A 12,928-nucleotide genomic window follows, 5' to 3' on the forward strand; every position below is an offset into this window, starting at 1 on the left:
AGCGCGGTGGCTTCAGAGGGACAGCGTGTGACTAGCAACAGTCAGATCTTCAGCATCAAGATGCATCTATGCTGAACACTTGTTTAGTAATCTGGTATGTTTTTCCTTTGTTGATGCAGTAGCAACAGTAGTTTGCAGTGCAGGGGTAGTTGGCAGTGGCAGTGCCAGCAGCAAGACAGATGCAGTGTTGATAGTGACAGGGTCAACAACAGTACAGATGCAGCATTTGCGCAGTGGTTGGTGGACAACATGTCAGACATCAGCGACACAAAGGACGATGTTATGAAGTCTGGGTGATGCTTTAGTAGGAGGCATTGCTAGAGCACATTCCTCGGTAAGAGGAAGTGTTGATTTCTGGTAGCATCAAATGTGCTCTAAGTCTCAAATTTTGTAGGGAGGCTTAGGCACATGTATTCCAAAAACCCAAAAAGCGTTTTGGGAAATTCCACTCAAAAACAGTTTTATTAGAGTAATTAATTATTTTTAATGGGACCCTAAGTCTAAACTTAGGAAAATAAAATAATTAATGGGTATTAATCTAACTGTGGGTGTAACTTCTAGAAGGAGATGACGATCAAGCAGAAATGATTTTAGCCATTGCTTAGCTTCTAATCTGGGCCGTTGAATGTCAATGAGGAGATTATTTAAGGGAGCTTGAGGGGCATTTGGAAAACACAGAGAGAGAGTTCAAAATATCAAATATCTGATGCAGAGCAGCTGCTGGAGAGAGATTCAAAGTGAGGTTTTGTAGTGAGGGGTAGGGATAGTATCCTAAGGGAATTCTTCTCGGTCGGAGAATACTCAGCAGAGAAGACAGAGGGAGATCCAGCAGTGGCAGCGTAGAGCCAGAGAGGGTGACGTGGAGCTACACAGGTCCACGCAGAGGCAGCGTAGGCTGGCGCAGAGGTAGCGCGGAAGTGAAGAGGAAGTCCAAAAATCTGTTGGGAGATCGATTTCTGTGGCTGGTTTCCGGAAGAGACGCTGGCGCAGAGTTACGTAGGTCCACGCAGAGGCAGCACAGAAGCCAAGAGGAAGTCTAAAAATCTTTTGGGAGATCGATTTCTGTGGCTGGATTCCGGGGTGTGAGACCGGGAGAGCGGAAATCAGATTTCGAGAGGCAAATCAAGCAACCGAGAAGAGTGACATAGTTCCTAGATAGTGAGACGCTGGGCTGACGCAGACACTGCGTAGAGGTAGCCAGGGGCTATTCACTCAAGGGCTGGATCAACCAGGATTTCTAGTGATAGGGTGATGTAATCTCACTTGTCCTTCTGCCAGTGACATTTCTCTGTAACTAGATTGTTGGGAGGGCATCGAGTGATTGTATTCAGATTTACTGCTGCATAATAATAAAACCCTTGGTGCTGTTGCACCGATTTTCTTGCATTGAGTTTTTCCGGAGACTTTTGTCCAAAAACAACTGTCATTTGTGTGTATCTTTCTCTATTGTTCAGTTTCTTGTTTCGGCATATTATTTAAATGGTGTAGGCTACAGTGTATGTATTTCAATGTTTGTCGTAGAAAATTGCAAATAACTTGTTCATGTAAATTAACAAGTAGGATAAATATCATTAGTTGTTGCAGTAGGGATTAGAGGACATAGGAAAAATTCCTTATGTCAAGGATATTATTGAATCATAAAAAAAATAACAAAATTTATATATAATCATGCACTTGTGCTTCATTTGATGAGAACATTCGCCAATAACAAGGAGTTGGTGTACTCTGCTATTACACGGTTTGGCACTAGCTTCATATCTCTTCAATCTCTCTTGAATTCTATGTGGGATGTGAAGAGGATGTTTCTTTTAAAGGAATGGTTTGCTTTATCATCTAGCCACAAACCAAAGGGAGAGGCCATATGCAAGTTTGCTTCATACTAGGAAATATTTTGGGTAAGAGTACAGGAGGTGTGTACGATTACCTAACCTTTGGTATAGGTTCTTCGATTAGTTGATAGAGACAAGCCCGCAATGGGCTACTTGTATGAGGCCATGGATAGGGCCAAAGAATCCATTCATAGCTATTATGAGGATAAGGGGGATGAGGAGTTTGAGAAACAACAACTGATATGGAGATTGATTAATGAGCGATGGAAAAATACACTCAATCATCCCATTCATGCTCAGGGATCTACCTGAAGCCCACATTTTCTTACTCCTCTGGTTTTATATTTGATGTTGAGGTCATGGATGGATTCTTTACTTGTGTTCAGAAGATGGTGTCATTTGTGTCAGCATGTGCAGAAATATCTAAAGAAATGGAGATATAGAGGATGGAAGGTGGCACATTTAGCTTTGACATGGCTATCCAAGATAGGAAGAACAAAATGCTAGGTAAGCTTTAGTTTCAAATTTCATTGTCTCTTCATACTTTGCTTCAACTTTCAAATTTCAATTTCTTTCTTATGTTTCTCTTATTTGTTGTAGATGCATGGTGGAGAAGTTATGGTGGTAGAGTGCCCAATCTCCAAAAGCTTGCGATTTGAGTGTTTATCCAAACATGTAGCCCCTCTGAATGCAAGGACAAATGGAGTGTTTGAAAAAACACACACCAAGAAGAGCAACAAGTTAAAAATTTTCAAATCAATATTTCGAATTCATTGAAAATGATAATTTATTAGTTTTATAATTTATGACCCTCATATAGGTTGAAGCCCCGGTGCCTTAATGACATGGTCTACGTCTAGTACAATCTTCGATTGTGGGTGAGGCAACTTCCGAAGACACCTATGTGGATGCCATCTCAATGGATGGGATTGACACCATTGTTGCATGGAGGGTTGAGGCCGAGAGGCCTGTCATAGAATCAACACCTGATTGGTTAGAGGACGAGGTAGTGGACGAGGTAGTAGTTGTAGAGGAGAGAGTGGTAGAGGAGGAGGAGGCGGTGAAACCACCTACCATGGTCACCAGTAGAGGACGTGGTATACCTCCTCCTACTTCTAGAGGACATCAGAGTCCAATGCTAGCCCGATGGCCTTCTTCATCTAGAAGAAAAGCCATTACATTTTCTCGCAAAAGGGGCAAAGGAAATTATTAGTTATAAGTTGTAACTTACTTAGTGGTTCATTTCATTGTATATGACTCGTGATATGAGATACATTTATTATATTTTTTGTTAATATTTTGTGGCTGTGTCAGGACTCAAGATTCATGACATGATTCATTGTTATGTATGATATAGCACTAGACATATTACACATTTTTTATATTTTTTTTTCATATTTATGTGTCAATGCATTTATTTTATGTTGTGGATTCTTTAGATACCAAAAATATTGCAAAAAATAAATATTTTTGTATTTTTACCAATTTCCCCCCCTTTTTTTACGATTTTTTCTTTTTGCAGACCCTTGCTGATTTTATCCCAATCCTGATGTTCGCTACAATGGTCTTAAGACTCTATGCTAGGTGATGTTTATGTAGCTTCTGCTGATGATCCCACTTCTAGTAGTGGTGATGAGTTTGATGATTGATTATGTTGGTTAGTGATTTGTTTTAGGCCAATGGCCCAATGGATTGTACCATGTTTTTTTGAACTTAGAGTCCATTTAGAGCCTCATTGATTATGTTTTTTGTTGCTTATATGTATTGCAATTGGTGCCATTTTGATATATTCACCCTTACATGGTATATAGATAAGAAAACATAACATTTTTTGTCTTTAATCGTTCGAAATCTTAAAAATATTTCTTCTATAAAAAATTAGTTATTTTATGTATTTTTTTTTAAATTGGTTCTTAAGTTTCTTAGTTAGGAATAGGCAAAAGTGATGTAATTTGTGGAAGGGGACTAGGGAAAATTAATGAAATAACCGTCAAAATCATGAAGTGATGTCCAAGATTTGTCTTTGGTCCAACTAGTCTTTTTTGACTAGGAGTCTTCATTTATTTGTTGCAAACATTTGACAAGGAGCCTTTTTTATTCATTTTTGTTGTTACTTTAGTACGATTTTCTTCCCCTTTTTGTCATTATTAATTTTCTTTAATTTTTTAGTTATTTTTTCCTTAGATGGGCATTCAACGCTAGGAATTTTAGGGGGGTGGGCCTTTTATTGAAGTAGTACAATTTTTTTCTTTCATTTTCTTGACTCTTTAGCTCTCATCCTTTTATTTTGGCTTGATTTGATTGAGAATTGTATTATTTTATTTCCTTTGAATCCTTCATCCAAACCCTTTACGATGACATTTGATAAGCTATTCATATGTTGGGGATGAAAATTTTCTATGGATGAGATGGAATTGTAAGGGAATTTGTGAAATGTGTTAAGTATGGAGGTGATATGATTATGCTACCTACCTTGATCTCTAGTAGTACGTAGTGGCATTCTAGGCCAAGACACTTATTTGAGGATAGTTATGTCCCCCCATAGTTAGATGAGGTCAAAAGGTAAGATTTTTACTTAGTTATAAATGCTAAAGATTGTATCTATGTCACAACAGAAACAAACTAGAATTAACAGCATTCTAAGCTAGGAAACTTAACCTGAGTATTATAAATTAAAGTTTAAAATAAATCTAGTGTAAGGAAGTAAAATCCTTACAATATATTTTAGTTTAGTATACAATACAATATATTTTAGTTGAGAACGTCATAAAGAAATAAATAAACTCAGAAGTTATATCTTAATTTGCATTGCCTGATTTGCAATAGCTCCTTCTTCATAAAAACCTACAATATCAAACACTTCCTATGGATCTAAAATATTCACTCAGGGAAAATATAGAGATCTCACAACAAAATGAGCAAGCACGTCCTTCCAATTGATTTACAACAAAGAGAAATGAGAAAGGAGCCCTCCTTATATAGATAAGCCACCTCACCTCACAAAACCATGAGTATCAAACCATGTGCTATTACAATATTCTGTGCCAATACAATGTGCTCAAGCAAAAGCATGGGCTGAAATAGGAGTCACCCTCAATACTATGGAACCATATTGACTCAATAAAATAATATATCATAAATTAACCATCTCAACCAACTCAAACATGTGTGTGCATTACCTAGAGATATGAGATGTGCTCAACAAGATTCTTTAACAACGAACATGTGTCAACATTGAGTGGTGAAAATGCGGTGATAATTTTTGCAAGACGGGGTTCTAACATCATCATAACTAGGTCAAATTTTGTTTGATTTTTTATTATAAGCCCATTTTGGAAATACTGCACACATTTTGCATCCAATGACATTGATCTAACAAAAGTATGCGCACTCTGTCAAAATATAATTGCCCCTGAAGTTGGCCAATTTAAAAAATGAGCTCTAAACACCTCAACAACCTTAAGAAATGGTTCGAGTCATACATGACGATGATGTGGGGTCCTCGTCATTGTTTGACACATTGTCATGAATCTCAAGAAAAATGGCATGGATCTTAATGTAGATATATCTTTCTGTATGCATGTACATGAATACCAAGGCAGCGTCATAGATCCCAATTCAAGTATATGGGTCTTGAGGGATAATGCATAGATCCCAATATGGGGCACGCACCTATAATGGTGAATTAGTCTCAAGACACAAGTCATTAGGCAATGCACACTAAGTAGTCAGGTCTAACATCATAACATAACTTAATTTTATATGTTGCCTAAGGTTACAATGGTAGGAAAACCTTACCCTGATTACATGTAAAAATTTCTAAGGTGAATTATTTCGTAAGTCACTTGGTTAGAGATCGTAAAAATGATTAATAACTTATGGAAAGGGGAAGGAAGCTTCATGCATTGACCCTCAAAGTCATATATGATGATGTAAAAGGTCTTTTAACTAGTTCAACTAGCTTTCAAGAATTAGGAATCTTCATTATTTTGCATATGCAAGCCTTTAAGAGGGAGCATTTCTTAGAGTTATCACCATGGCACTTTATTCTATTACCCATTCTTGTATTTTTTCTTTGATTTCTTAGTTCTTTCATTAGATATGCATTTTTTAGTAGAGCATGTATTTTTTCTTTGATTTCTTAGTTCTTTCATTAGATATGCATTTTGAGCAGAGCACTTGGGGTGAAGGCCTTTTTAATGAGGTGGCATAGGTCCAGCTTTATTGTCTTTTTAGCTTTCATGCTTTTCACCTCATATTTTTTGGCTTTATTTGATTTAAACCTACATTATTCTTCAATTTGCTTGACTAAACCTTGTTGGACGACATATGATAAACCAAACATGTGTGGGAGTAATATATTTTTCATGAAAATGAGATGGGAGCGAACATAGAAAAATGGAAAGCGTAAGTATGGTTAGCATATGTACATTGCTAACTCAACTAGATTTTCAGTAGTTAGACTTGGCCCAAGTCTTGATGACACTTCTCTAAGGACAAATATGTCTTCTCATGGCATAACAAGACAAACTAATAAAATCTTTATCGTTCAGAAGTATTATTAGATCTCACCTAATGTTTACCACGTTCGTGACTAGGTGAGAGACCATCACCCCATGTCTAAGCAAGAAATCCACACACAAAATTATAGCACATCAACTGAAATAAAGGTCATGCGTGAAGTCATAGTAGCTCATATACCATGGCAGAGTCATTTGAAAGAACTTGCGAGTGATGTGAGGCTAGATCATCATGTATATGATGGAAGAATTGGAAGAACAAACCTAAATTTAAAGAAACGACCAGGAAGGTTCATCCAAGGAACAATGCCACACCTAAATGAGGGTGTCTCCAGAAGTAGTTACCCTGAAAGGGTAACATGGTCAAAATCGATGACCTTTGTAGTTTCTCTGGTGGTATTTGGTTAAGGAGATTTATGGTGTGCAACAGGATGTGGGTCCATTATGGATGCATGGGTTCATGATGCATCGTGTATCCATTCCCAAATGTCATCTTGGGTTGTGAACCTGCCAAAAAAGGAGTGATAACCTGGAAAATATGATTATGTTTCGACGCATGTGTGCATTAGAATGAAAGAGTATCAGGGAGGGATCCTTGCTCTCTCTCTCTCCCTTCTTTTTTCTTTTGTGTGTGCTTTTGTGAGAGAGAGAGACTCTTTTCAGTCAAAGTGTTGGCTTTAGTGACAAACTGGAAGAGATTTAAAAACTGCGACCATTGAAATCCCTGCTTTTTATTTAATTGATGTTTGGATTCGTAAAGTTACGTTAAGTTCAGTAGAGATTGTTTTATTTGGAAACTTATAGTGGGGATTTACTTTGTTTCAAAATTTTGTAGTATGTATGATGTGATTTACTTGTTTTAAAATGCATATAGGCAGGGGAAGAGGCAGACAGTTCTCGGGAACTCAATGTTATAGGCCACTTAGTGGAAATGGGATTTGAAGCAGAAGAAGTGTATTCATCCATCGAAAGATTTGGTATGTTTGATATGCTGTGAATCAATGTTTTCAGAGTGAAATGTATGACGGATTGTACTATCAACCAGATATTTCTTGTAACATTTATCTTTTTTGTTTAGTTACCACAGAATATAAGGTTCCAAAATCGGAATTTCCTATTGCCTAATGAATCGGTAGTGATTAATTCATGCTCACAAAGGAGCGCTGTTCCTTTAATTGCAAGGAAATTCTAAGAAATAATCAACAAGGGCATCTGTTCACAGTTCTGAAAAGAATCCGAATTCATGCAGCACTTAGATTTTTGCACTTCTAGGCTGGTTGTTATCTCACGAGTTTCATCCTTGCTTTTTGCATGGTTTCTTCTTTGAATCTTTGTCCTGAAATGAATTTGTTGGTGAAACCTTCATGTTCAAACTTCAAAGGCCTTATTTCAATTTTTTAATGCACCAACATGGCTAGGGTGCTGCCTTCTCCTAAATCTTTGAAATATTTCTTGTTTGGCTAATAGGAATTCTGGGAAAGTACTTGGATTCACGTCCTTTGGCCTTAGATGTTATTTCTGTTCCTGTATCTAGCTTTTATCCTCCAGGTTTCCAGTTAGTCTTCTTCTTCCCCCTCTTAATATGTTGGAATCCTTCAAGGTTTATCCTTGTGGAAATTGTGTCCTTGATTGTTGTTGTTGTTGTTATGCCTTTTGAGGACAAGCATCCATGAGGTTACCTATCTCTTGGCAATGTCTACACCTGTAGATTGTATTTTTTTTAATCCAATGGCATTGGACTCCTTCACATTCCAGGATAACCTTGCATGACAATCCTTTGCTTGAGTCAAGTTCTACACATTTTCGCACAAGTGCCAATTTCTTTTGCTTTCTTGTTTACATCTGATTTAATATGCCTAGCCAATGAATTCCGGTTACTTCCAAGATCTTCTCATCTTATAAGTAAAGAGGGAGATTTGAAAGCCTCACCCAAATCGTGGTCTAGGAAATTATCACTATGGCTGGGTTAAAATTTTGGAAACCATGGTTTCAAGAAAAAATAGTTCAACCCTTGAAGCAAGGCACGGTTTCCATGGGTCATATTCTATGTTCAGTAGTATCAAAATAGACAATAAAGAAAGCCTTTGAGGAATATCTTACCATGTACTCTATCCAATTCTTGCAAATCCAGTCCTCGAGTGCTATAATAGTAGGCCAAAAGACATTGAACCTGCATATTAGAGCATTACTTTTGTATTTGTGATGCAAGATTGCGTCCTTAGAGATGAAATTATGAAATGACATGAAATAAAATTCTATTAATGTCCATGGATGACCGAAATAAGTCAATGGGACTATGAAGCGCAACATTTGGCAACAACACTAATGTGTGGCTAGAGCATCTCCTAAGTAGTCTAAAACTTAAGCTTAAATATAGAAGGGAATAAAGAAAGAGTAGACAATAAAATAGAAAAAGGAAGGGAACCCCTTTGGTAAGTCTGGAAAGTGAAATAGATAATACTCGAGGAGAAAGAAAGGATCCTAGTGACAACATTGTGCCATGATAGGTTCTCTAGAAAGTTGCCAAGACAATGGAGGCCAAGGAAGAGGAACATCTTGGCCACTATTCGAATCAAAAGAAGAGCCATCATCATTAAAAAATGCAAGCGTGCCAAAGCTGATCCTAATAATATACTTTGGAGAATGGCCAAGGCTTAGAGGACCTAGTTGTACTCATCAGTGGAGGAAGTAGGGGACACCTTATTGTACGTCAATAACATACAAGGCTAGCAAATCTGTCCGGGAGGGAAGAAACTTGGTGATGGGCATCTATTTATGAGATTTGTGCTAACAATGAGGTAAGGTACCAATCCCTCTATACTGAGAATGGAAAGAAGTAAGAGGAGGTGGCCTTGTGGGATTTCATGTTGGGGGGTGCATCATTTCACTAATCTATCATTGTTTGTACCAACAACGTCTCCACTAGTTGCATGTTTGACCACATTTGTCGCTAAGATGGGTTGATAGAAGCATGCAAGTAATTGAGTAATCCCACTATAAAGGATGTTACCTATAATTCTTGCACTTAGAATGTGAAGCCCGAATATTGGTTGCAAGGTTAAAGGTAAATCGAGATGGTGCCAATGCCACGTCACAATCTTGTTCTTGCTTTAGATTGGCCCTCCTCTAGTACGATGGGAGTATTTATAGCATATATAACTAAGATAAATAACATCATCGCTCAAGGTGAAATGAAGAGGTATTTGATGAAACATATTTTTGTTTTGTTATTTAGATTGATTTTTTAAGGTGGTTAATAGGGCAAAGACAAGAGCTAGAAATATAAAGGGCATATGGGGTTTGTTACATTCCAAATTGTACTTAAAGGTAAAGTTTTTGTTACTCACCAAAAGTGGGTTAGCCCATAGGAGAAATTTTCTCCCATCATCTCTTCCAACCGTCCAACCAACAACCCTTGACAACTGCTAGTAGCCGATGAGACGTGCCATTCATATCTCTGCCACCTAAATCATCCATATGTTCCCTTGACCATTTGGAAAGTGAACATGTTGGAAGGTGGGCTTTCGATCAAAAGGTAATTTATTCATTTTGTAATTGGGTGCTTATGCTTGTTTGTATTTTGGGCATTTGACATGGATTATTGGGTAACCTGGAAGGAAGAGGGGTTTTGATCATGATCTTGTTCCCTCACCTTAAATGGGTTGTTAATCTTTCATCCTAGTCCAATGGGACCTCCCCTAATGGGCCAATGGGTATAGGAGGGGAACTACTTGGGAACTTGGGAAACCTTGATCGAGATAGTATAGTCCCATCTCTCCCTATTCCATACTTACCACTTTCCATCCTACATTATGAGCCCTATATTCCAGCTCCTTTGTTCGGGTTCAACTGACCATTGATTCTTTGGGATTTGGCACTGTATATCCGCATACCTGGGTAGGGCCCAAAACTTGGCCTTGGGAGGTTGATGCAGCTAATAGAACAAGAAGAAGCATATGATGGCTACAAGTAAAAACAAAAAAATATCAAAATACTAAAGATGGCCAAGACATATACATTAGCACATGGGAAAAATCCTAACATGGGCTCTACCTCACTCATTATGACCATCACTCAGTTTCTGAGCACACGTTTCTCTTCATATTATTAGAAAGAACCCTTGCATATCCCATCCCCTAGTGGGTGATGAGCTGCCTCACCGATAAGGGGATTATAATTGCTATACATCATAGAAATCAAACTCTAACCCTTTGAGCTATGAGCAGTAATACAAAGAAAAATCAAGAAAAAGTAAAAGGTGCACAAGAGGGGTAGAAAAACAAAGGCTAAGTTGGTATCTCATGCATCCACGATTGCTCCCTCCCCACATCTATACACACAGGATGAGGAGCCCATCACAGCTGGTCACTTGACCATGGCACTTGGCCATGAAGTCTTCTTACCTCCGTTTCATCATTACTCACATGACACCTATCGATTGAAGGGTGGATCAAGGATATATCACTTCCCCTTGGGGGCTGGAAACACCTAATAGAGTGGTCTATTAGCGGCTCCTACCTAGGGAGGTAGCACTATTATGAGTTCAATGTGAAATTTACTTGAACACAACAAATGTAGTTTAATCTTTTAACTGTTAGTATTTATTTGCCTTTTGTTATTTATTAACAGCAAATAAAAATTAAATCACTGATGCATTCTTCAAAATAAAAATGTTGTGGAAATATAAATACATAATTTAAAGATAGATGCACAGACACAAAAATTCACACAATTATTTTTGGACAAATGTCCCTGGAAAAACCTCGAATGGAAAACCAATGCAGCAGATGAGGGTTTTATTATTATGCAACAATTCGAGAGTACAATCAATTAGATGCCTTATGGGGGAAATCCACTGGCAAATACTAATCACAATTGACAAAATATACTAGAGATAAAATATCTCCCTTTTCTATCCAACTTGGCCTCTCTCTTGCCACTCACACTTCCCATCTACTCGCAATGCTGAACTGGGAATGCACAAATTTGGCCTCTGGAAATTCGTACAACCCAAGAAACCCTTCTAGGTGAGTCTTCCTTCCTTCCTTTGCCTTTGAAAACAATTTGCTCTACCTCCTGGGAATAGGTTCGGGCATTAGCCACTGAAACAATGCTCCTTATGGAAAATCGCACTGGGAATCTGGCTAATTCTCACTACTCTGTACGACCTCCTCTGTAGATAATTCAGCCTCCTCTTTGCTGCCTCCTAGACACTGGAAATACTTAGAAAATTTTCCTCCAAAATCTCTGCTCCCAAATCTTTGTTGCTCCATCTCTCCAATGTTGATTTCTGGTCGCATCGGATGTGTTCTAAGTCTCGAAATTTGCAGGGAGGCTTATACACACGAATTCTCCAATACGCAAAAATCGTTTTGGGAAATTCCACCCGGAGACAATTTTATTAAAATAATTACTTATTTTTCATGGGACCTTAAGTCTAAACTTAGGAAATTAAAATAATTAATGGGTATTAATCTAAACTGCGGCTATAACTTCTAGAAGAAGACGAGAATCAAGCCAAAATGATCTAAGCCATTGATTAGAAGTTAATCTGGGTTGTTGGTTGTCCAACAGAATGATATAAGAAGAGGCTTGAGGGGAACTTGGAGAACAGGTCGAGTAGAGTTCAGAAGATCGAATTTCTAAAGCAGATAAGGCAGAGAGAGATATAGGAGAGGCAATGTAGAGCTAGAAGAGGGTGACACAGGGTCATGTAGAGGCAGCGCAGAGCCTTGAGGAGGTCCGAAAATTTGCTGGAGGAATCGATTTCAGAGGCTAGAAGTCGGGGTGTGAGACCGGGAGGTGAAAATTGAAGTTCCTAGGCAACAAATCGATCAACAGAAGGGGTGACGTAGTCCCTAGAGGGTGTGACACTGGGCTAACGCAGTGACTGCGCAGAGGTAGCCAGGGGCCGCTCATTCAGTGGTTGGATCAGTCAGATCTCTAGCGATAGTGTGAGTTAATCCCACTTATCTCTATGTCGGTGATATTCTCTGTACTGGATAGCCAGGAGGGCATCCAAAGATTGTAATCAGAAATTACTACTGCATAATAATAAAACCATCAATTGCTTCATCAATTTTCCCACACTGGATTTTTCTGGGGACATTTGTCCAAAAATAACTGTGTAGATGTGTTGTGTATTTCTTTCTTGTTCAGTTTCTTGTTTCCACATTTTATTTAAGTGGTTAAGGCTATAGTGTGTTAGTTTCAGTGTTTACTGTAGGAAACAATAAATAATTTTGTTCAGTAATTAACAAATAGAAGAAACATAATCATTTGCTGCAGTATAAATTTGGGCATCCAAATTTTCACATGGTATTCAAAGTTGTAGGTGAAACAAGAGAACAGTGTCGGAAGAGCCCAACGTTGAAGGAAGAAGGAAGTTCAAAATTCCTGCAGAGGCAACAATTCAAATCCTCAGAGGGATTGCACAGTTTAGGCCAGGAGGGCTAGATTTTCGTGGTAAATCTCTCTATGAATGAGTTGATAGAAAGGTAGGATTTCCAGATCGAAATCCGTTAGTGGCAGAGGGAGCAACGCAACAGAAGCTTCAACGAAGAGGGGTTTTGGTGGCAC

General features: G+C 38.2%; 1 protein-coding gene across 1 annotated transcript in view; it reads left to right on the plus strand.

The window, feature by feature from the left end:
- LOC149249743 (DNA (cytosine-5)-methyltransferase DRM2-like) overlaps positions 1 to 12,928 on the plus strand; it is a 271,981-nt gene that overhangs the window by 63,069 nt on the left and 195,984 nt on the right. The window contains exon 8 of the mRNA XM_089458777.1: positions 7,224 to 7,326. Coding sequence (XP_089314903.1) covers positions 7,224 to 7,326 — 103 coding nt within the window. The remainder of the gene's footprint in view (positions 1 to 7,223; positions 7,327 to 12,928) is intronic.

Source organism: Pinus tabuliformis, chromosome 7, assembly GCF_031772625.1.
Source record: "Pinus tabuliformis cultivar Carrire ecotype Pingquan chromosome 7, CPIR1, whole genome shotgun sequence".
Taxonomy (NCBI): Eukaryota; Viridiplantae; Streptophyta; class Pinopsida; order Pinales; family Pinaceae; genus Pinus; species Pinus tabuliformis.